The following is a 21,569-nucleotide window of genomic DNA, read 5'->3' as shown; positions in this document are numbered from 1 at the left end:
GGTTTGTAGCCAAATATACTGGATCTGGTGATGATTTGAGATCACAGGACTGGGCTTCTTTTTTTTTTTTTTTTTTTTTTTTTTTAGTAACTAAGAATTTATCAATTTCCATTCGGCATGTTTTCATAGAATCTCAATACCTCATGCTTCAGGAATTATCTAGGAACACTATTTTAAGGAAGTGGCATCCTATCAACATCCTACCTCTAAACAGCAAATGCTTAAACATCTAGAGACAAAAGAAAGCTAAGTTTCAGAGGCTTAGGGTGTAGAAACAAGAAATTACCACTCAAGTGTGGAAGGGAGGGGAAGGGAATGACATGTGGAGAAGAAAATCTGAAAGTCAGGAATAAGTGATGCAAAGTTCGGAGACTGTTGCATATATAACTGGAAACAAGATAGTATCAAAGCGTGCTTAAACTTGATGGTTTATCCCTTCCCTTCCCAGAAGCTTTTGTTTGGTTCAGTTTGGTGTACAATTTTCTCTGGTTAAGTAAAAGATGACAGGAAAAATAAGATTTAGTACACTGAACTTCATTTTTCAGGCAGTTTGCTTGAAAAGTACCTCCTCCACAAAGTGAAAGAAAAATAAGTATTAATGAGAGAGAGGAATTTAAAATTCAAATACTATAGGAAAAAGTAGAATATGAAAATGTTATGGTAATGGTAAAAAGAAAATTTACAGGTGGAGTTCAAATATGTACAGACTATGATATTTCTGTATGAAATATATACAATTAACTATAATTCAAATCACAAGGGAAACTAATTTACTGAGAACCTGCTATGTGACAGACACAATGTTAAGACTTTTCATTTACCTGAGGAAGGTCTGAACTGGCACTTTGGGCTTCTGCCGGTTCAACAGTACTTGAAGGTACTGGACCCAACCGCTCTTTGACTGACTGCTTCACAACAGGCAAAATGGGCTGCTGGACTAAGGGCTGCATTACCTCAGAACAAGAAAAAAACGTTAAACAAGAGGATTAGTTCATGAACTTGGAAAGTAACTTTTGCTAGTTTGTTATTAAATTGCCCACACAGATACAGTTTTAAAAGCACAGCTTACAATCAAAACCTGTCTTCCAAATTCCTTCACACATACCCATAAACGCTTTTCTTTGCATAAATTATTTGTAAAGTAGGGGAAAAAAATTAAAAATCTACCCTTCACTGTATCTTTTGTATCTTTTAAATGAAAAGGAGAAAGTTAAATCGAGAAACAAATTGCTATAAAACTCTCCTACAAGCAATTGATCTAACTTTACAGACTGATTGGCTCAATGACTGAAAAACAGAAAGAGGGAAGGAAGGAGGGAGAGAGGCAGGGAAGGATTTCCAAGATGAACACACAGTCTAAGTTTCTGGAAAATGTATAGCTGCCATATACTGAGTGTCTACTACCTACCAGGGACCTTTCTCTCTAACTTAGCATCCTATAATTGTCTAAACTAGGAATTCACTTCATAATAAAATGAGAGAACAGGTTGGAGACATTAAGTAACTTCCTTTAGTCTCTACAGCCAGCAGTGGAAGAGCCAGAATCTGAACTCAAGTCTACCTGACTGCAGTAACTCTGTTCTTAAACACTATGCTAAGAGCTTTCTAAGGAAAGCACTGAATTTCACACAAATCTCTCTCCTACCTTTGGAGAAGCAGTTTGTAACTGCTGGGTACTTCCTTCTCTGTGCCAATAAACCTTAATAAAGCGATTGTTTAGTACTGCTTCTGTACTGGATATTGCTTTCTTTGCTTCTTCATATGTTGCAAATTGGATAAGGGCACCTTCAGGATCCCCATTATAAGCAACCTAAGATTTAAAATATGAAGAACACTGAATTACAAATGAATCCAGTGCTTCATCCAATAAAATTCCTCAAGAGATGAGGTTCTGGTCCTTCCCGGTACTATTCTTTGTTTACCCTTTCTTTAAAGCTAGATTATTTACCATGGTCTACTTTCACTCCAGAAGAAAGGTAAACTGAGTACTGTTCAGAACAGAACCAGAGCCTCCTCTATGTAATACTTTGTAAAGAACGCTCATTGCACAAATGTTATATACAAGCAATCAAAACGTTTCATTTTTTACCCCCAATATTAATACTGAGAAATAATCTCTATATCAATGAGTGATGAGGCCAAGATCCAGAGTCAGGAGAAGCCAGTAAACTACTTTGAAAGAGGTGACTCAAACTAAAAATTACAGAAAAATCCATTTGTAAAAATTTCCATATTTGCAGCTGTCAAAAAAATATTTCCAAGAGTGTGAGAAAATTTAAGGGGGGGAAGGGATTTACATAACAATAGCAATTACACTTTACACATAAAGAAAATGAGATTCAGAGTATGTGAGTCTGCAGATCCATACAAATAACAGGTAACAGATCCAAGGCTTTCACTTCAAATTTCTTGTTCTCTCAGTAATAGTAGTGTTTTCTAAAGTGTGGTACACAAGTCATTGGTAGTGAAGCAATACAAAATAGGGACTAAGAGCACAGACTCTAAATCAAACTGCATGACTCAAACCTTGACTGCTATGTTCATGGGAGACCATGAGCAAGTTATTTAACCTGTGACTCTGTTTCCTCTTCAAAAATGGGATAACAATACTTCACTCTGTAGTGTTAAGAATCAAATAATAATTTATATAGAACAGAGAATATATAGTAAGTATTCAATAAATATTTACAAGCGTGATTTTAGGTAGCATGTTAATAATCATACATTTATTGGAATTTAAAACTTCAATTTTACCCATAGGTCTAATCAGAATAAAGTTAATTTTTAAATGATTTTTAAAAACATGTTTTGCAAATAATAATACAGGTCGTATGCATACACACCAAAGGCCTAGTAAAGAGATGAGATATTAACCTCACTAGTAACTGAGGAAATGCAAACTGAAACAACAGTGAGATACCGTGTTTTGCTCCTCAGCTGAAAAATTTCTTAAATTTAATTTTACCAGGGCAGTTAAATTGCACAAGGAAAAGAATATTCTGAAAACTTTTTGTGTCTGGATCTAAATGTGGGAGATACAATTGTATTGCTGTAAAAAGATATTCAGAGACATTCAAGATTAGATAATTACAGGGTAATACGTATACCACGGGCCTATATATTTTTTACTTATTAAAAAATTTTTTTCCGAACATTTATTCATTTTTGAGAGACAAAGCATGGCACAGAGAGAGGGAGACACAGAATCCAAAGCAGGCTCCACACTCTGAGCTGGGGCTCAGACTCACAAAGTGTGAGATCATATATTTTTTAATATATATATGTTTTTGATGTACTGATTGATAAGCAGACACAGAAATACAAAAAAAATCTAAAATAATACATGATAAATTGTTAATAATGTAATTATGGGGATATATGGTAAGGGGAACTGAGAAGGACACACAGTTGAAGGAGAAACACTTTCTTTAAATTCTATATAAATCTCTATTGCCCCATACCAAGAAAGCATTCATTTTTTTCATGTTACTTTTGTATTATTTTTTAAATGTTAAGAGGGGCGCCTGGGTGGCTCAGTCGGTTAAGTGTCCAACTTCAACTCAAGTCATGATCTTGAGGTTCATGGGTTCAAGCCCCGCATTGGGCTCTGTGCTGACAACTCAGAGCCTGGAGCCTGCTTCGGATTCTGTGTCTCCCTCTCTCTGCCCCTCCTCCGCTCGCTCGTGCTCTCTCTCTCTCTCTCTCTCTCTCTCGCTCTCTCTCAAAAATGAATAAACACTAAAAAAAGAAAAATTTAAATGTCAAGAAAGCAAAATTTTCCAAATAACATCAGCTGTACTCTCTAAAATTTATTCTTATTTTCATCAGATTAATGGAAAGAATTATTTTAGCTGACAAAAATGGGGGAAAAAAAGGCCCTACATTATTTAACACTTTCAGTATACCTAATAATGTAAACTTAATACTGAATAACCTTACAAGTTAATATACACTCCAGCCAAGGTCTGATTTTAGGTGAAGTCAAATACAAATTACATTGATATTTAATCTTGAAGGACATTCAAAAGTGATAGGGGAAAAAGTAAATGTTTAAACTAATTATGGATTACATGGTATTTGGTCCCCAAAGGTATCTGTTACATGCTTCCCAACACATACAGGCAGCAAAAATAATCAGACTGAAACTTTCTGCAGTAATAATGTGGAGAAACTAAGGAAATGAACACTACCATAAAGACTAGATTTTCCTAGCTTGATGATTTAAAGTTTTTATAATTCTATGATAACTTCTATCAGGTAAACAGTACATAAAATGTGATCAAACTCCTGCTTTTTGAAAGTAAAAAAACTTACTCAAAATCACACAATATTTCAAAAATATAGTTTCATTTCATTTCCAATTTTCCAAATTTAGAACATAAGCAAATTTTCCATATTCCTTTATAAAAGTATTCTTCTACTGTATTAAGTTTCCTCCTAAAATAAGCAAAAACCACAAAATTACTTCATAGCTCTTACCTGTAAGTTAACCAAGGTTCCAAATCGACTAAAATGTTCATTAAGTTTGCTGATATTATTTAATTCTGTAGGAACTTTTCTAAGTTCAAGTTTGGTATTTTCATTTCCAAACTGAACCTTTTTCTGGAAGCCTGGGCTGTTTGTTCTATTAAAATTTGGCCTGTAACAAAAATCAAGCTGATTAATACATTCATTTGTAAATCCTGACCCCTATCAAGTACAAATTAACGAGGTTTTACAACTTAAGCTTAATTTTTTTTTCAAAACTGAAATTACTGGTTGATAAAGAAAATTTAAATTTCTTCCAAAAACTGAAATTTCCATTAGTAGCATATATATCTTTCATAGAAGCCAAATGAGAAGGGTTCTTGTCATTTATCATGTTCCACTTTAAATCCATTCCTACTTAAAATTCTTAGCAGGAAAGATCCAGCACCCCTTTCAATAAATTTGCATATATAATTTTTGTTGTACTTCTGCAAAAGCTAGCTTACTGAAATGTATCCTATTCTAAAACACTGAAATGACTGTTTCAACCACTTTCCAACTCAGAAAAAATGTCAAAACTATAGCCCATAAATTTGACTATTGAATAAAGGACAAAACTGTGGCCCAGGGAAGTTACACTGCTTGCCTTAAATCACAGAATTACAGGCAGAGCCAGAACTAGGTATTAGCCATTATTAAATGATATTAAAGTATGAAAGTGTGATCCTTTCCTTTAACTTGCAAATATTCATAAGAGAATCATCACACGAACCCCAAAATTCAGATTCCTTACCTCTTTCTCTGAAGCCCTTCCCTGACAATTTGTGTCTATCCAGCCTCCCCTGCTCCCCAAAAGATCACTTTCTAGCTCTTAACAGGACCAGCCTACATGCTAAAGCCTCCTCCCAAACCAGACCCAACCTCTTTCCTTAATGGGCTCATGACTATCCTTTATATAGGTAGTTTTCAGTGACATCTCTAAGTGAAGGGGTGTTTTATGGGGAGATGCAGGATGACAGAAAGAGGAAAAACTGTGTCCTCAACTACCACACCGATTCCATTTGAAAATGCCTCCCAAGTGCCAATTAACTTAAAAACTTTTGGAAATCAATGTACACACTAGTGTGGCATCACCTATAGAACAAAGTTAGAGAGCGTTCATTTTAAAAGAGAATACTATACTGTCATAATAATATTCCAGTATTCTAAAAATCACTGCATAGTAAAATTCCTCAATTTTCCCTGCCAGCTTACTTATCAAACCAGGTCTTCTTTGTAGGAGCTCCAGGCTCCCCGGAACCAATGGTTCTTTTCCTTGATTCAGAATCCACTACTATCCTCATACTGCTTTTATTAGGAGGCTTTTCTATTTGAAAAGAAAAGAGAGCACAGATTAATATTTTCTGTTTATCATAGCTATTTCCTTAAATGCAGAGTGAAAACAAAGTTCTGGCTTTTGTCCAAATATGCATTCTTAGAAGAAATAGTTAAATGTATGTTCACATATAGTAATTTAAGGGATTTTAACTTATTTTGAGTTCATGTCATACGTAAGTAAAGAAGACTCAGTAATTCTTACATGTCAAATTAAATATGACTTTGTAAGCTACTTTTTGAGGGTGTGGAGGGTAAAATCCGTATCACTGTTTCCATTTGCCATCACCCTCGCCATAAATAAGTAAATGTACAAATAAACAACAAATAAACTATCTTGAGGCTTTGAGTTCATAGTTTTGAAATCAAAGGCACAACCTAAAAGATTCAAAATTTAACATTAATCCAATGACCTTTCTTTAAGAACTGATAACTCAGAGTTGCGACTGAAGTGAGTTGCCTATTTAAGTATCAACATAGTAACATAAAGTATACTTGACTTTAAAAAGTAAATATTCAAGATTGAAATACAGTGCAGAAGAGCTATATATATCTGCTACTTTCAACACTTTACATTTACTTTGTTGGAATTTGACAAGCACAGTACATTTAACCTGTTATTCCCAAATGACCCTAAAGCTTAAAACATGCAAACCTTAATCCACACAGAAAAATATAATGGATACACTGATTGCATATATCCTATTCTTAGTATTTCTGAACAAATAGCTAACCAAAGGAACTGAGGATTTTTCAGCATAATCTCTCTCGTGGATGGCTACAACTATGATCTCCACACAGAAGATCGTATCAATCTTTCTACCACACACAAGCTCTGCTCTAAGAATAAGTCCGAAATTTTTAATTTGTTGGTTTTCTTTGGCCATCTTCTGGAAATCCTACAGGTTTCTCAAAATTCACTACAGTATATACAAAATACAAGTTATCTTTATATCAAATGTATGTTTTAAAATCTTTGTTAAACATTACTATCAATGAAACTAACATTCTCCCAATCATATTGATTTGTGACTCTGCCCATATCCCTTCAATTCATCTTGCATATATTTCCTCTCATTTCTCACTGAGACAATCTTAGTACAAACTTGCATTACTTTTCACGTAGTCTACTGTACTAACTGGATTTCTGCTTCTGGATTCTCCTTCCAGAAATTTATCCTACATAAAGAACTGGCAAAATCAGTGCCCCACAGCTCTGCTGTTTTCCTCCCTCTTCAGCCTCTTCCTCTAAACTGACACTTCCCTCCCATTAACATTGAAGCAAGCTCGGGGTGCCTGGGTGGCTCAGTCGGTTGAGTGGCCGACTTTGGCTCAGGTCATGATCGCACAGCTCATGAGTTCGAGCCCTGCGCTGGGCTGTGTGCTAACAGCTCAGAGCCTGGAGCCTGCTTTGGATTCTGTGTCTCCCTCTCTCTCTGCCCCTAACCCACTTGCATTCTGTCTCTGTCTCTCTCATAAATAAATAAAAACATTAAAAAAAAAAAAAAAAAACATTGAAGCAAGCTCAAATTACTCCATATTTATTTATTTATTTTTTTTAATCTTTATTTATTTTTGAGAGAGAGACAGAGTGTGAGCAGGGGAGGAGCAGAGAGAGAGGGAGACACAGAATCCAAAGCAGGCTCCAGGCCCTGAGCTTTCAGCACAGAGCCCAACATGGGGCTCAAACTTACGAACCGCGAGATCATGACCTGAGCCAAAGTTGGACGTTCAACCGACTGAGCCACCCAGGCCCCCCAAATTACTCCATTTTTAAAAGAAACTGCATAAAACTACTTCCTCTCCAGATACAGGTGTCTCCCTCTCTCTCTCTCCCTCCCACCCCCCCCCCCATCTATTTCCTAAGAGGTGTCTGTCTACATTTGCTAACTTGCTTCCCTACCACCAATTTCCTCTGGAAATTGGCAGCTGCTTCCATTACTGAACTTAACTTGTTCATCCTAAATTCCCTGATGTCCTAACTTGTTGCTTAAGCTTATAAATAAATCCCAATCCTTCTCTTATTTGACCTCTCAAGAGTATTAAATGCTGTTGATCACCTTCTTCTCCTATCTTGATTTGCAGGACTCTGCAACAGGATTTTTGACCTTACTCCTGTCTCCCAAGCCTGGCTCACTAGGTTTTTTGAAGTCTTTGAGCTATCAAATGTCCTTTTTTACTTTATTATGTTCTTTACTTGAAGGTTCACTAAGAGAGACAGTAGTAAGTTTTCCCCCCAGTCACTCTGATGTGTTTGTTCCAACTCATCTATGTTCTCTATCAGATTCTCTTCCATTGTTATTTATTTAAGACTGTTAAAAAACAAAAGCAAATTCTTCTTGGTATATAATTAGCAAACGTGTCTATTAGTTATATGTACTGAGTTTTCACCCCAATATCCTTTTAATGAATTGGTTTTTTTGCTGACAGCAAATGAAAAACCACTCAGCCCTTATTTCTATATATATCCAGTGAAAGGAACATCCATCAAATTCTCTACCTCCTTAGAAATCTGAAAAGAACAATTCTCAGAGCCCCTCGGTCACTTTTATACTAGGAATTCTAAGGCATCAATGCACCTATATTTTTTCATTTGTTTAATAATGAGAATTCCTCATAAGTTTAAAGTATGAAACATAATGATATAATTATCACATAATAGTCTGTGACAAATTTAAATTAAGGCCATCTACAGACTATAAGAAATGTACATACAGTATTATATAATAAACAATATTAAAAACTTTTAATTATGCATCCAGGACAATAAATTTCAAACCAAATAGGCAAAAGATGAAAACTTCTTAGGGGGAGAAAGAATGACAACAGTTGAGAAAACAGAAGTATAAGTACTACTCAATTTAAATGGGCTGCTAAATCAGTTCTGCGGTACCGAGAAACAATGTTATTACTGGAAAATATATTCCTAAACCAGGTCACAAAAATAGTACGGGATGTATCTGAAGAACAGTACTAAAATAATCACTATGTACAATGATTCTATAGGAAAAGGCATTTAAATGTCTAACCATATATACTAGACATTTCTCTCTCAACAGGGCCACTTCCTGTAACTTGTAACTACAAGCATGTGGAGCTGAAACTACCCTCAGTGCAACTTCTACATTGTTGCAAGATTGTTTGCAGGGAGTGTGGTCCTTCTTCCTTTTCTTAATAACCAACAAAAAAGTTTGCCTGGCATTGGAATGGGTCTACTAAAGACTGATCTGTAGTAGCATATATTTATGCCATTCCAAAGCAGCAAGGTAAGAGCTGACTTCACGTGGGAGGTTCCAGTAAGAGCAAGAAGTGTTGACTGGCATGATGAAAAGAAAATACGTGCTAAGTAGTGACCAAAGAAAAAAAGGGTTTTCTCTGAACTAGTCAAGTAAGAGATTTGAGGGATAAAGAGCCACAATCTTAAGTGGCTTATAACTTTCATTTATGAGAAATCTTATGTCCCTTACATAAAACTGTTAAAAAATCTTTTCTTCTCTAGTTGTTGTTAATGATAGCTATTAGAATTCCTCAATGAGAATTTAAAAGGTATGAAGGGAAAGGTGGCATCCACATGAAATGCTTTCCTCTGATGTCAAAGATGATATAAATTAAACTGGATATAAATTATCATGTTCCTCATATCTCTATTATAAAAAGTGCTTTGAACACTGAAGTTAGATGCTCAGAATCCGATAGCTTCAACAAACAAATCAAAAAATGCAAAGTATAGTAATCACAAGCTTACTAAACCACATTAGGTATTGACTGTTATTTAACAAGTTGGGTTATTTTATTTGTGATTAATGAGGCATGACTTTTTCTTTTTTTTTGACTAGAAAAAAAAGACAGCAAGACTAGAAAGAAAATGGGATTTAAAAATTAGTTGAATTAAGGAAAAAGATCTGTAAGTATTGGCCTACATAATATTTTCCATTATGTCTAACAATCCCTCATCCCCTGATGTCAAATACTATCTGTAGCAAACGCTCCCTCTTTCAAACAAATACCAGTGCTCTCCCTCCTCTGAACCTTCCTATCAGTTTGCACCCCCAGGACAGCAGTTTTGCTCCCAGCAGTCTATACATAGGTCCCCCCAGCTTCTGACTTTATCATCAAAACTCTTATCGTCTTCTCTCATTTAGAAATCTTATCATATAGTCTGTCTCCTGTAAGAGAATTTTAGAAGCTAATGAGTCACTTCCTAAAAAATAATTCTTTTTGCTTAACGTAACAAATTCAATACATGTAAAATGCGTATCAACCACAAGTTTGTAAAGCTGATTTCATTATCCAATCTATGAAAAAAATATCTATTTTCAGGAATTAAGCATTATTTTCAAGAGTTTAAATGAACCAATTAAGACTGCAAATGATAGAAAATACCCCAAAAAGCTACCTTAGAAAATATGCACTTTTCGGAAATTCCTTTCCCCTTAGGTGGCAGAATAAAGTGGCACCAGTAACAGAAATAGAGAATCACACACTACCTTTTCTCTTAAGAGAGACCAAAGCATCAGAGGAATAAACTTAATCACCATCCCTTTCTCAACCCCAATAAATGCAAAACCACATTCTTTACAAATGTCTTGCCATTCATGATATGAAAATGATAAGAAGAGAAGATTAACTGGGGTACCTCTGGGTGGCAAATCCATATCCCCTGATGTCAGTCCTATCAAGTTAGGCCTCTGTGCGTGCACTCTGTGTCTATACATAGGTCTGGAAGTGTTTGTTATGCTGGGGGCTTCAGGATTGTAGCCGTCTGTGTCATATGTATCTGGTAATACAAAAACTGTAATTAAAAAACAATTATAAAACGCCACTTGGTAATATTTTTACATTGATAATAAAAAAAAAGTACATTACACAACATATTCTAATATACAGCTAACATGCTGTATGCATTAAAAAGAAAATTTAGTTTTATAAAAATGAAAATGTTATTAAACCAAATATAACTTAGTTTTTAAAACAAATCATAAATGAGGACTTGCATTTAACATCCATTCGCTAATCTACATCTTATTCTATAGGATTTTAGTGAGAAAAATAAACCTAATAGAGCTAGTCAGTCTCTAGACGTTTTTATATTCCTACCTAAAACTCTGCTCTAAAACTTCATTACATTATGAATACAAAGAGGGGCAAAACTGCACCTGCAGTAAAAAGAGAGGGTGGAGCAGGAGGAGGCTGGTGATGGATGCCAGTCGTTACTACGGTAGGAACAGAACTGGTTGCAGAGTTTGGGGGAGCATCCATGCCAGATGGCTGCAAAGGAGGAAGTGGAGGTGGTGGTCCTGTCAAAACCAAAGAATAAGAAATATCATCTGAAAGCAAACAAATAAAATAAGTTACTATATATCCAAACATGATATTCTCATTTATCAGCACAATTATAATATCTACAAACTCCCAAGTTCTTACAACTGTATTAGTTTTCTAAGGTAAGATATCCTGTTAATGTATACCAAAAACAGGTTTGTCTTATAAGCTATAAAGGACTACTGGCAGCTGGGATTTATCAGGGACGTGCATTAAGTCAGGGCCACTCCAAACCACAGTAAACCATAGGTCTGGCAAAGCCTGCGAAGTCAAGAGTATATTCTAAGTAAGAGTACCTTGCTCTTAGTTTTTAGCAGGCAACTATAGGATTACTTTAGATATTTTTAACAAAAGCAAGCATCAAACCATTAACTTTGTAAAGACTATGAAGAGACAGATATTAGGCACCAGCAAGCAAATGTAGTTACTTACCTGTGACAGGTGGAAGGCTGGGTGGTAATGGGCCTGGTGGTGGCACTGGGGGTCTCAGATTCACAGGTGGGGGTGTAAGAATTGGTGGAGGTGGGGGAAGTCCAGGAGGAGGTGGTCCTTCAACAACTGGAGGCTGTGCTGGGAAAGGCAGCATGCCAGGAAGATTCACATCTTCTACAACTACGGGGTCACTTCCGTGGTCAAAAGGGCACATGTCTCCTCTCATACAGAAACCTTTTTCTGTAAGGAAGAATAATTAAAAATATGGTTAAGTGCTGGATATATCAATTTTCTATAAGTTATCAAAGGCAAGACTTTTAAAAATAAAAAAATTTTAACATTGGGCCAGTTTAACTATGTGAGAGCTAATTTCCAGTAATATAATTTTGAAGTAGATAATATAGCTAACACACACATTAAAAAATACATCACCAAATTAAAATAAGTCTACTTAGCTAGCAAGACATAATATATAACTTTTATAACATAATATACATATTATAGTATACTTTTTGTCACTAGAAATACTTCATTTATATCTCACCAAAAACTTTAAGACTATTGCAACTACAGCCTTAATACAAATTATAAAACTTTTACAGTAAAACTTTAAGAGTCTTCATTAATAAAATTCTTATACAGGTGAGTCACATGTCTAGGTTCTGCTTACATGCCAATAACTATTTACTTCTAAAGAAGTAAGTTTTGTCAAGAATGTTTCAGTAGCAGATTCTCAAATAACTCAGTAAATATTTTTGTTTGGTAAACTTCAAAAATCTATTAAGATTTATGTGTAAATAAGCAATATCTTTAAATTGGTATACAACAGTCAGTGGTGACTAATGAAGGTTTAAATAATATGAGGAATTCAAGAAGTGCTAAGACTAATTTACCACCATTTCCAATACATTAATTATCTTTGAGTAACTATAAAATCTAGACTCATGGAATGCTGTCAACCGGAAATACTGACTCAGTACGTCATGAAACATTAGAAAGACTTACCATCATAGTCTCTACACCGTTTCTTTGGCATGGGTGGTCTTACATATGAGTTATGGTCCACTTGGTCTTCATGAAATTCAGACCAACTTTCGGTAGTGTTATTACCATGATGAGTAGGAGCAATTACTGTAATAGTGCTGCTCAAAGTAGGTACAGGGTAGTGACCAGATGATATATTGGGTACCGAAGAGACTGGAGTATAATTGTTTTCTAGTGGATCTGTTCTATCCAGGTCGTATTTAGGTTTTACTAGATCCCTTTCTGCAACAAAATATAAATGACTTATAAAATTATACTCTATTAAAAAGAAGTCCCAGATCTACAAAACAGTGGTAATTTTGCTGAACAGAAAAAAAATGTTCATATTTTACACAGTCCTCCTTTTCTTTTGAAAACTACTAAATGAATATACAATGTTCCAAGATCAGCGGTTTCTTTTCAATATGACCTATACTATAAAATTACATATGTTGCTACACTTAATGAACATTTTTTCTGTTTACAGAAAAGAGATTTTCTTCACTACAATCTTAGTATGCGTAACTTCAGCCCACAAAACATAAACTAAAATATGGTTATTTTCTCTGTGATGAACATTTGTCATCTACCTAAAGTTCCTAGCATGCCTTTTTAATAAATACCATGCATTATTAATAATATTAATGGTGAAAGCTATTTATTGAAGATAGAAATGGATGAGCAAAGAGGAAGGAAAAAAAGTTCATATTAAACATGAACAAAAACATTAGCTAGGCTGTCTATGGTCCCAAGGAAAGAGAAAAGGATTAAGGAGACTAGTTACATAAAGCGTTATGTGGAAAGGCCTAGTACACCTAGATCACAGAGGAGGAAAACACTAAGAAAAAAGTAACGGCGAAGTATAAAGCTTATACGCAGACTTGGTATAATAGAAATAAAAATTGTTTCCCAATAACTAAAGGTGACTGTACAATATAGGCTGAAAGAGTAGCAAAAAATCTAAGCTTGAGTAAAGGTGTTTTATTTGAAGGTGTTTTAGTTGTTTTTATCTCCTTTGGTTTCTTCCTTTCAATAACACACACTGGAAGAAAAATTATACATGTTGGAAATGACATGCTCTTGCAAATACACACAGCTGAAATGAGAAATTTAATTGTTTTCTTAATTTTAAGGTATAAACTGAATACATTTATACAATTTAATGAATTTTATCTATGTATACACATGTGAAACCAAACACCGTAACCAAAATAATATACACACTAATACATAATCATCACCCCCCAAAAGTACCCTTTGCTCCTTAGTAAGTCATCTGTCCTTTACTCCATGCCAGGTGACCACGGATTTGTTTCCTATCACCATAGATTAATTTGCATTTTCTAAAATTTTATATATATATTCTTTCTCATCTAGCTTCTTTCACTCAGCAGTATTATTTTGAGATCCATCCTTGTGTCACACACATTATCCAAAGTTCTGTTCTTTTCATCCACTGTACGGATGCATCAGTTTATCCATTCACATGACATCTGAGTTGTTTCTAGTGTTTGGCTACTGCAAACAAACGTACCATGATCACTCATGTACAGTCTCTGTAGAAATACACTTCTGTTTCTCTTAAATACTCAGGCGTTAGGACAGCTGGGTCATTCAGTATGTATAGATTTAATTTTTAAGATATAATGAAAGTATGTTCCAAAGAGTTCAGTTTATCTCCATCGTTACTAATACTAGATAGAGTCAGCCTTTTCACTTTCAGTCATTCTGAAAGGCATGCAGTGGTGATTCACTGTGGTTAAAATGTGCATGAAATAAAAATTTTAGAAGAAATTTTTAAAAAAGCATTCACTTGGACCACAAAATACATCAAAATGGAAAAAATGAAGACAACACTAACAAAAATTAAAACTCAAATACAGTTTTTTCACAACAGAAGAATGCTAATCAGAACATACATATATATGAATTATTTACCCCGGCTTCGTGTTCTGCTTCTGCTTCTAGTCCTACTTCTATCCCTATCCCTGTCACGAAGTCTCTCTTTACTCCAACTTCGACTCCGACTCCTGCTGTAACTGCGACTTCGGCCTCGTCTTCTATTGTACCGATCTCTGTATGAATCTCTTCGAGGAGGGTTTCGATCATAATCTCTTTTGCGAGAACGATCATCTTTTTTCCTCTCATCACGACTTCTAAAGAAATAAATGATCACTTTTAGGAAAATAATTTTTAAGTGGATACAGGAAAAGAATCATTAAATGCAAAAGTATTATTTAATTCTTATAATGTTATGATTCTTTAACCCACCGCAAATATAGGAAACTCAAACTGAAAAAACTGAACATGATCTGCTCAAGAACTCTAAAACACTTTAAAGGAAAAAAAACCTCCCAAATAACTCAGTCCTTTGTCTTATACACAAAGACATTTTTACATTTAGCATCTGTACATCATGTCGTATAGAACATACGATCTTGTACATATAACTCATACTTATAGGCATGTATCACATATAATTGGCCTCTAAATGCTTTTGAAGCCTTAGTGGGGAAAAATAATTTATTCACACTAAAGGGAAAAATTCATGCAAAAAACATTCTCACACTAAGATTTCACTGGAATTTGAAGATGGAAATAAAAACAATAGCAATAATTAATGCATGCCAAGCCCTTTTTTAAACATCACTTCCAGAACCTACAAATCTGACACAAATACTCTTGGTAAGAAAGGACTGAGTTGCACTGTCCTAGACCAATAGAAGAGTACACACTACTTGCCCCTAAACAAAAGATAATCAGTCTAAGCATTCATATAAAAGATATCCAATGTCTGAACAGTGAACATGGTTCAATAAATCGATCACCTATTTTCTCTGTATCGGGAACTTGACTGGGGAGGACTATGATTTAGCCTTCTGGAAAACTTCTTCTCTCGCTCTTCCTCCTTTGTGATCTGATATACAAAGAAAAATTTGCTAAGTTTAGCAAGTTATTCCTTGCCATATTACTATTTCAGTGACTTAACTGATATTAAACCAGAAGAGTGTTTTCTTCTAAAAGCATTAAAAATATACATTTCGAGTACAATCATTTCATTTAACAATAGAAAAAAGGCTTGTTGAAAGTTAAAGTAAATTCAAACAAGACTCAAAAATGTTTATCTTAGATAGTAACAGCTGTGAAAAAAGATTTAGACAAGTGTTCTCATTTTAACATTATTAGTCTAAAGCCACTTTTATTCCTTCTTTCAAAATTCCAACATACATTCATGTTTTGGTTTCATGAATTTGGTCTGGCACCAAACACATTAATATAGGAGAATGCATTAGAACTAACCAAGTCAAAGGGCAGCTAGGTGGCTCATTTGGTTAAGCGTCCGACTTCTGCTCAGATCATGATCTCACAGTTCCTGAGTTTGAACCCCGCATTGGGCTCTGTGCTGACAGCTCAGAGCCTGGAGCCTACTTCGGATTCCGTGTCTCCTTATCTCTTTCTGTCCCTCCCCCGACTTGTGTGTGCGTGTGCGCGCTCTCTCTCTCTCAAAAGTAAATAAACATTTAAAACAATTAAAAAAATTTTTTTTCAAAAATAAACAAAAAACTAACCAAGTCAGAAATAGAGACATATGAAAAAACAATAAACAAGGAGAAACAGTTCTTCAAGTTTCTCATAGCAATACAGCAACTATATATTCCTCCTTTCTACAAAGGGCCTCCATTCATATTACATTATTAATAGAAAGCACCCCTGGAAAATATTCCCTTTACCAATGCTACTTTTCTGAGGCCAGAATTTTCCATGCTGTACTGTCTAGAACACAGGTTACATAGGACATTAACAGGTGTTACCAGGAAAAACAGGATTTAGAGGATAAACAAATAGAGGAAATATTGAACATGTGGCTTCTGTAAATATGACAGGGCTCAAGGTTTTCCATTTTTAACAAGAAGTCTAAGATATTCTGATGCAGGCAGTCTACAGGATAATATAACTGTGTCCATTTATGCCAGTTGTTCCGATATCCCTCTGGGAGGAGCCTCTCACTGTCAAAAGTGTTCTATGTTGGATGAAAAATGGAAATCCTATCACTAGGCCAAACTTCGAGAAACACTGCTTAAAAGCCTTTTTTAATGCAAGTCCATAGTGTAAGATACTATGCATAAGAGAGTTAAAAGTAAACCTGAGACTGTTAGCCTCAGAAAGGCCTGCTTCTTGTAAGATAAGCTCTTGGCTTGCATCTGTGAACTTTGATTTCTGAAGGGTTCCCATCATTCCCTGACAATAATAGCTCACTATATGCCTGAATTGTTTGTGTAAACAATATGGTTTTAGGCTGAACACATGCTCTCCTCTGGGAGTTTGAAATGTTGGTACATATTAGGCCGAAGGTTCATGTGTGACCAGCCCTAAATTGAAACCCTGGACACTGAGTCGCTAAGAGCTTCCCTGGTTCACATGTGTTGAACTACTTGTTAAGATCTTCTGTGATTCCACTGGGAGAAGCCTATGGAAGCTTGTGCCTATTTTCCCCCAGACTTTGCAACACCCACTTTTTCCTTTTCCCTATGCTGATTCTGCTGTAAGAAATCACAGCCGTGAGTATGACAACAGGCTAAATCCTATGACTGCTCCAAGGGATGTTCTTGAGAAATCTCGATACAAATACAAAAAGTAAAATTCAGTTTAATTATTCCATGTATGTTAAAAAAAATTTTTTTAATGTTTATTTTTGAGAGAGAGAGAGACAGACAGACAGACAGACAGACCATGAGTGGGGGGAGGAGCAGAGAGAGAGAGACAGGGAGACAAAGAATCTAAAGTTGGCTCCAGGCTCTGAGCAGTCAGCACAGAACCCGATGAAAGGTTCAAACTTGTTCATGAACCATAAGGTCATGACCTGAGTCGAAGTCGGACATTTAACCAACTAAGCCACCCAGGCACCCCTAATTCCTTATATGCTTTTAAAGAACATCCAAGGTTTAACACAAATCCTTACCTCTTCTTTTTTTATATCTTTTTCTTGGTGCTGAAAAAATTCTACCTTTAAGCTTCCTGATGATGGCTGCTCTGGAGGAGGTAGATAACTCTTTGTATTCACAGCATCAAAAAGTTTTTCCACAAATATCTGTGTCTCTACAAATAAACCCAAAAAAAACCACAGATTAAAGAGATTTGCTAAGACATCAATTCTTCCCCTCTACACATCAGAGTTCAATATGATGAAATATACACTGACTTTTATAAATCTAGAACACTATAACACCAAGAGCTTTCCAACCAGTGTGCCATGGCACAAATCCTATGGTAATACTAATCCATTCAATTTCAGGGTAGAGGGACTAGGATGGCCAGAGCTTCTAGGCCAGTTGCTTCCAGCCATGACTTGTCTCCATGTACCCCGTGCCGTGTGTGCCAAACATAAATATCATCATTATCTAGATGGTGGCAACATGAAAAAAGTTAGAAGCACTATCTAGACAACATTCAAAGCAGTTTCTTAAGCAGTACTATTTTTAAATAAACAAGCATTCAATCATTTAATCTTTTAAGGAAAAGTATCAGCATGCTTTAAAAAAGAGAATAAAGATGTTAAGGGAAAAAAAGCTTCCATATATGGCTAACATCAGTAATAATACTGTTTATGACAATTAGAGCCTATTCTCTGAGTTTCTTTCATATTGTGGAAAATCTTCCTTTAAATGATTTATTGAAATAAACTAGTATTTTTAAACCAAAGATTTTTTTTACCTTTTTGAAGAAATACATCCAGTTGATCAATACATAATGCCTTTAACTCTTTTTCACTTTTATCTTTCTTTACCAAAGCAAGAACATATTTTGCTAGGGCTGATGGATCTGCATCACAGCTGAAGAAAAAAACAATGTTGAAGGAAATTTAGCCATAAGCAATTAATTACACATTCTAAAAACTCCAGTTATAAAACTGACTCAGTCAGTATGGTAGTTAAGTGAGTTAATATATGTAAAAAGCACCTAGCCCATAAAGCAATGAAGAAATCCAAGTTCTCTCTTATAGGAATGTATTTTACATGATATATGCGGCCATTACTCAGTATCCTTCCACATATATACTAACATATGTATTAAAAACTCAGCAGGCTTTACTATTATTTAAAAGAGAAGTTTTAACAAAGTAAAAACAGTATCAAAACATCAAAAACGTAGTATTAGTGTGGCACCAATAAAAATCCAAAAAGGCTTCCCCTCCATCCCAATAACTAAATTAGCTAAGAAAATCCAGACAGAGAGGGCACTAAAATAAAACCTGAAAACCCACTGCATAGTACATTAACAACAGAAACTTTAGCTTTTATAAAGGGCATTAAAGTATCCGGAAAAAAATAAGACAGTTACTTTAGAACTCTGGAGTAATGAAGACTTTTTGAGTTATGGCAAGTTATCACAAGAGTAATTTGATTGTACAAAAAAAGGGCAAAACTTCAGAATGAAGAGTCAAAAGACAAATAAAAAAAGCTCAAATGGTTTTTTGCAAAAGGTGAATTCTCCTAATATGCAGAGTTTCTATCAATTAGTAAGACCAAAATCATAAAAGAAAAAAGACAAAGAATACAAATAGATGCTGAACAGAAAAAGAAAAGTCAGTCTGAATATGAGTAAAAATACACCCTCATCCATAAGAGAAATTCAAACTTAAGCTATACTGAAATACTATTTTTTGGTTATAAAATTGGCAAAAATCTAAAAAATATGAAAATATATTCTGGAGATAAGACTATGAGCATACAAGCAGTTTTTCTCAAACACCGTGGCTGCTGTGAGGAAAGCAGCAGCCCCTAAGGTATGGCAGCTTACAATCACAAGTACAACGGACAGCAGTTCTACTTCTCTGAAGTTGCCTCGCAGACATACTTACATACTCAAAATGACACATGGACAAGTCATTCACTGTCATACTGATTGAAAATAAAAATGCAAATGTCCACTTACAGAGGACTGGAAAAAGCAATTATAGTATAGTAAATCTACACAAGGAATGGGATACACCAAAAAAATGCAAAAAAGAATGAAGAAGTTTTCCTACTACAGAAATGTTCCCTATGAATTTGTTAAGTTTAAGAGGCAAGTTTAAAAAGGTAGAGAAAACCAGGTATGTTACCATTTGTGTGGGAAAAAGAGAAGAAATTATATATTTGGATTGGCTTATGTCTGAGTAACAAATATGTGAAAGTATAAACAAATAATTATGGTTATTGGTTGTTTTTTTCTTTTTCTTTTTTTTTTTTTTTTTTTTTTTTGAGTGGGGGGAGCAGGTAGCGGGGACAAGTGAAGGAGGAACAGAGTGAGGGGAGAAAGTTTTTGATGCCTGGGCCATGCCCACCCTAACAAAAAGTCAGATAACTCTTTTTCAACTAAGCTAAGATTGTTACCTATTTAATTAATGACCATTTTACAAGTCAGGGTGAATAACAATAAAATACTAGCAATAGCCAAGCATTAATATCTACTAATCTAGTTTGTGCTATGCACAGTACATACTGTATTTAGCTCTATTCTGTAACAGTTCTACAAAAGTATAGCGATAACCTATGTCACTGAATCAAAAAGTACATCTTAAAAAAAGACAGTGAACAGCTTTGGTTGTACAATAGAAACGCCTATGGAAAAACCTGAATGCAAGTCAATCAACAGGCCTAATACAACCATCTATGTTTTGCTTCAATGTTTCATAAAGGCTGCACAGGTTAAGTCTAATACAGTGTCAGAATTGACAACTACTCTATTAAGAAAATAGTATATAGCATTTATCATATACTGTAAGACTTCCTAGTCTACATTGCTGTGATAATTAAGTATGTCTTCAAATTCTTCACTCTTCCCTTCAGAAGGTACAGCCTGATTCCCCACCCTTTGAGAGAGGGCTCAATTTAGGTACTTAACTAAACAGAACAGCAGAAGAATGCTCTCTTTCTGGATTCACTTCTAGAGAAATCAGCTGCCATGTTCCAAGGACACTCAAGTAGCCTTATGGAAAGCACCATGTGGCAATGAAATGAGAGCTCTGTTGGCTAGAGCTCTGGCCAACAGCCAGACGACTGAGTCTCCTGCCAATAACCACATGTGAGTGAGCTTGGAAGCCGATTCTACAGTCTCAGTAGAACCTTGAGAAGACTACAGAACTGATTGACAGCTTAACTGCAATCTCATGATTCCGAGGCAGAAATACTCAGCTAACCTGCTTCTAAATTCCTGACACAGGAATGATAAAGGTCATGAGGTGATAAATGTCTGCTGTGCTACTAAATTAAGTTTCAGGGTAATTTGTTAGTAATCATAAGTCAACTTTCCTCATAGGTCTATTTCCATTTATTTACAAAGACTTGAAATGGGCTATTACCTAAACAAGAATAAAAAAGAAATCTGTTCCAACGGTACATGAAAAAAATTTTTTAAGACTTTTCCTTTGAAATTTATTCCAATATACGTACTTAAACCCACACTTTAAAGAAAAGAGACAAAATGATTTATAGCAATTTTTTTCATGTTTTATCATAATGGGCATAGAAATATTTACATCTGTGATAAAAATAAGCATGAAGAAATGGGACAAATATAATCTCATGATGTACCTATAGCTTTACTTAGATCCAGCAATCTGGTAATACTGCATGAGAGACCCTGAAACAATACCTATTCATGTTAGGTAACCTGAATAAACACAGTCGACTAAACACTTACTTAACCAGACATCAAGCTAAACAAACTTCAATTTGTTGGAAATCACTGTGATACATAATACTATCACTGTGTTATACTGTTTTATTGCACTGCTGTTAATAAACCAATTCAGACTCTCTACACTGAGTCCAAATGCTACAATTTTATTCAACACTGGTCTGACTGTTGTGGTGAATTTTCAACTTAGTAATGGCTTTTCTAATGACTTAACTGTGAGTTTATATTTCTCTTAACTAAACACCAAATCTATCTCATTGTTGCTACATTAT

General features: G+C 35.0%; 1 protein-coding gene across 14 annotated transcripts in view; it reads right to left on the bottom strand.

Annotated features, from left to right (window-relative positions):
- Positions 1-21,569, bottom strand: part of RBM26 (RNA binding motif protein 26) — an 88,643-nt gene that overhangs the window by 40,326 nt on the left and 26,748 nt on the right. For 5 of the 14 annotated variants that reach the window (XM_060636876.3, XM_060636882.3, XM_060636883.3 and 2 more), the window contains exons 2-13: positions 18,331-18,449; positions 17,579-17,715; positions 15,447-15,535; positions 14,557-14,774; positions 12,601-12,861; positions 11,596-11,835; positions 10,998-11,168; positions 10,478-10,633; positions 5,722-5,833; positions 4,480-4,639; positions 1,646-1,810; positions 822-953 (exon numbers count right to left, since the gene is read on the bottom strand). In XM_060636876.3, coding sequence (XP_060492859.2) covers positions 822-953; positions 1,646-1,810; positions 4,480-4,639; positions 5,722-5,833; positions 10,478-10,633; positions 10,998-11,168; positions 11,596-11,835; positions 12,601-12,861; positions 14,557-14,774; positions 15,447-15,535; positions 17,579-17,715; positions 18,331-18,449 — 1,960 coding nt within the window. The remainder of the gene's footprint in view (positions 1-821; positions 954-1,645; positions 1,811-4,479; positions 4,640-5,721; positions 5,834-10,477; positions 10,634-10,997; positions 11,169-11,595; positions 11,836-12,600; positions 12,862-14,556; positions 14,775-15,446; positions 15,536-17,578; positions 17,716-18,330; positions 18,450-21,569) is intronic. The other 9 variants (XM_081795023.1, XM_060636877.3, XM_081795020.1 and 6 more) reach the window with 6 other exon arrangements.

This window comes from Panthera onca, chromosome A1, assembly GCF_046562875.1.
Source record: "Panthera onca isolate mPanOnc1 chromosome A1, mPanOnc1 haplotype 2, whole genome shotgun sequence".
NCBI lineage: Eukaryota > Metazoa > Chordata > Mammalia > Carnivora > Felidae > Panthera > Panthera onca.
Note: the sequence above shows the minus strand (reverse complement) of the source record. Positions and strands in the feature narration are given on the sequence as shown.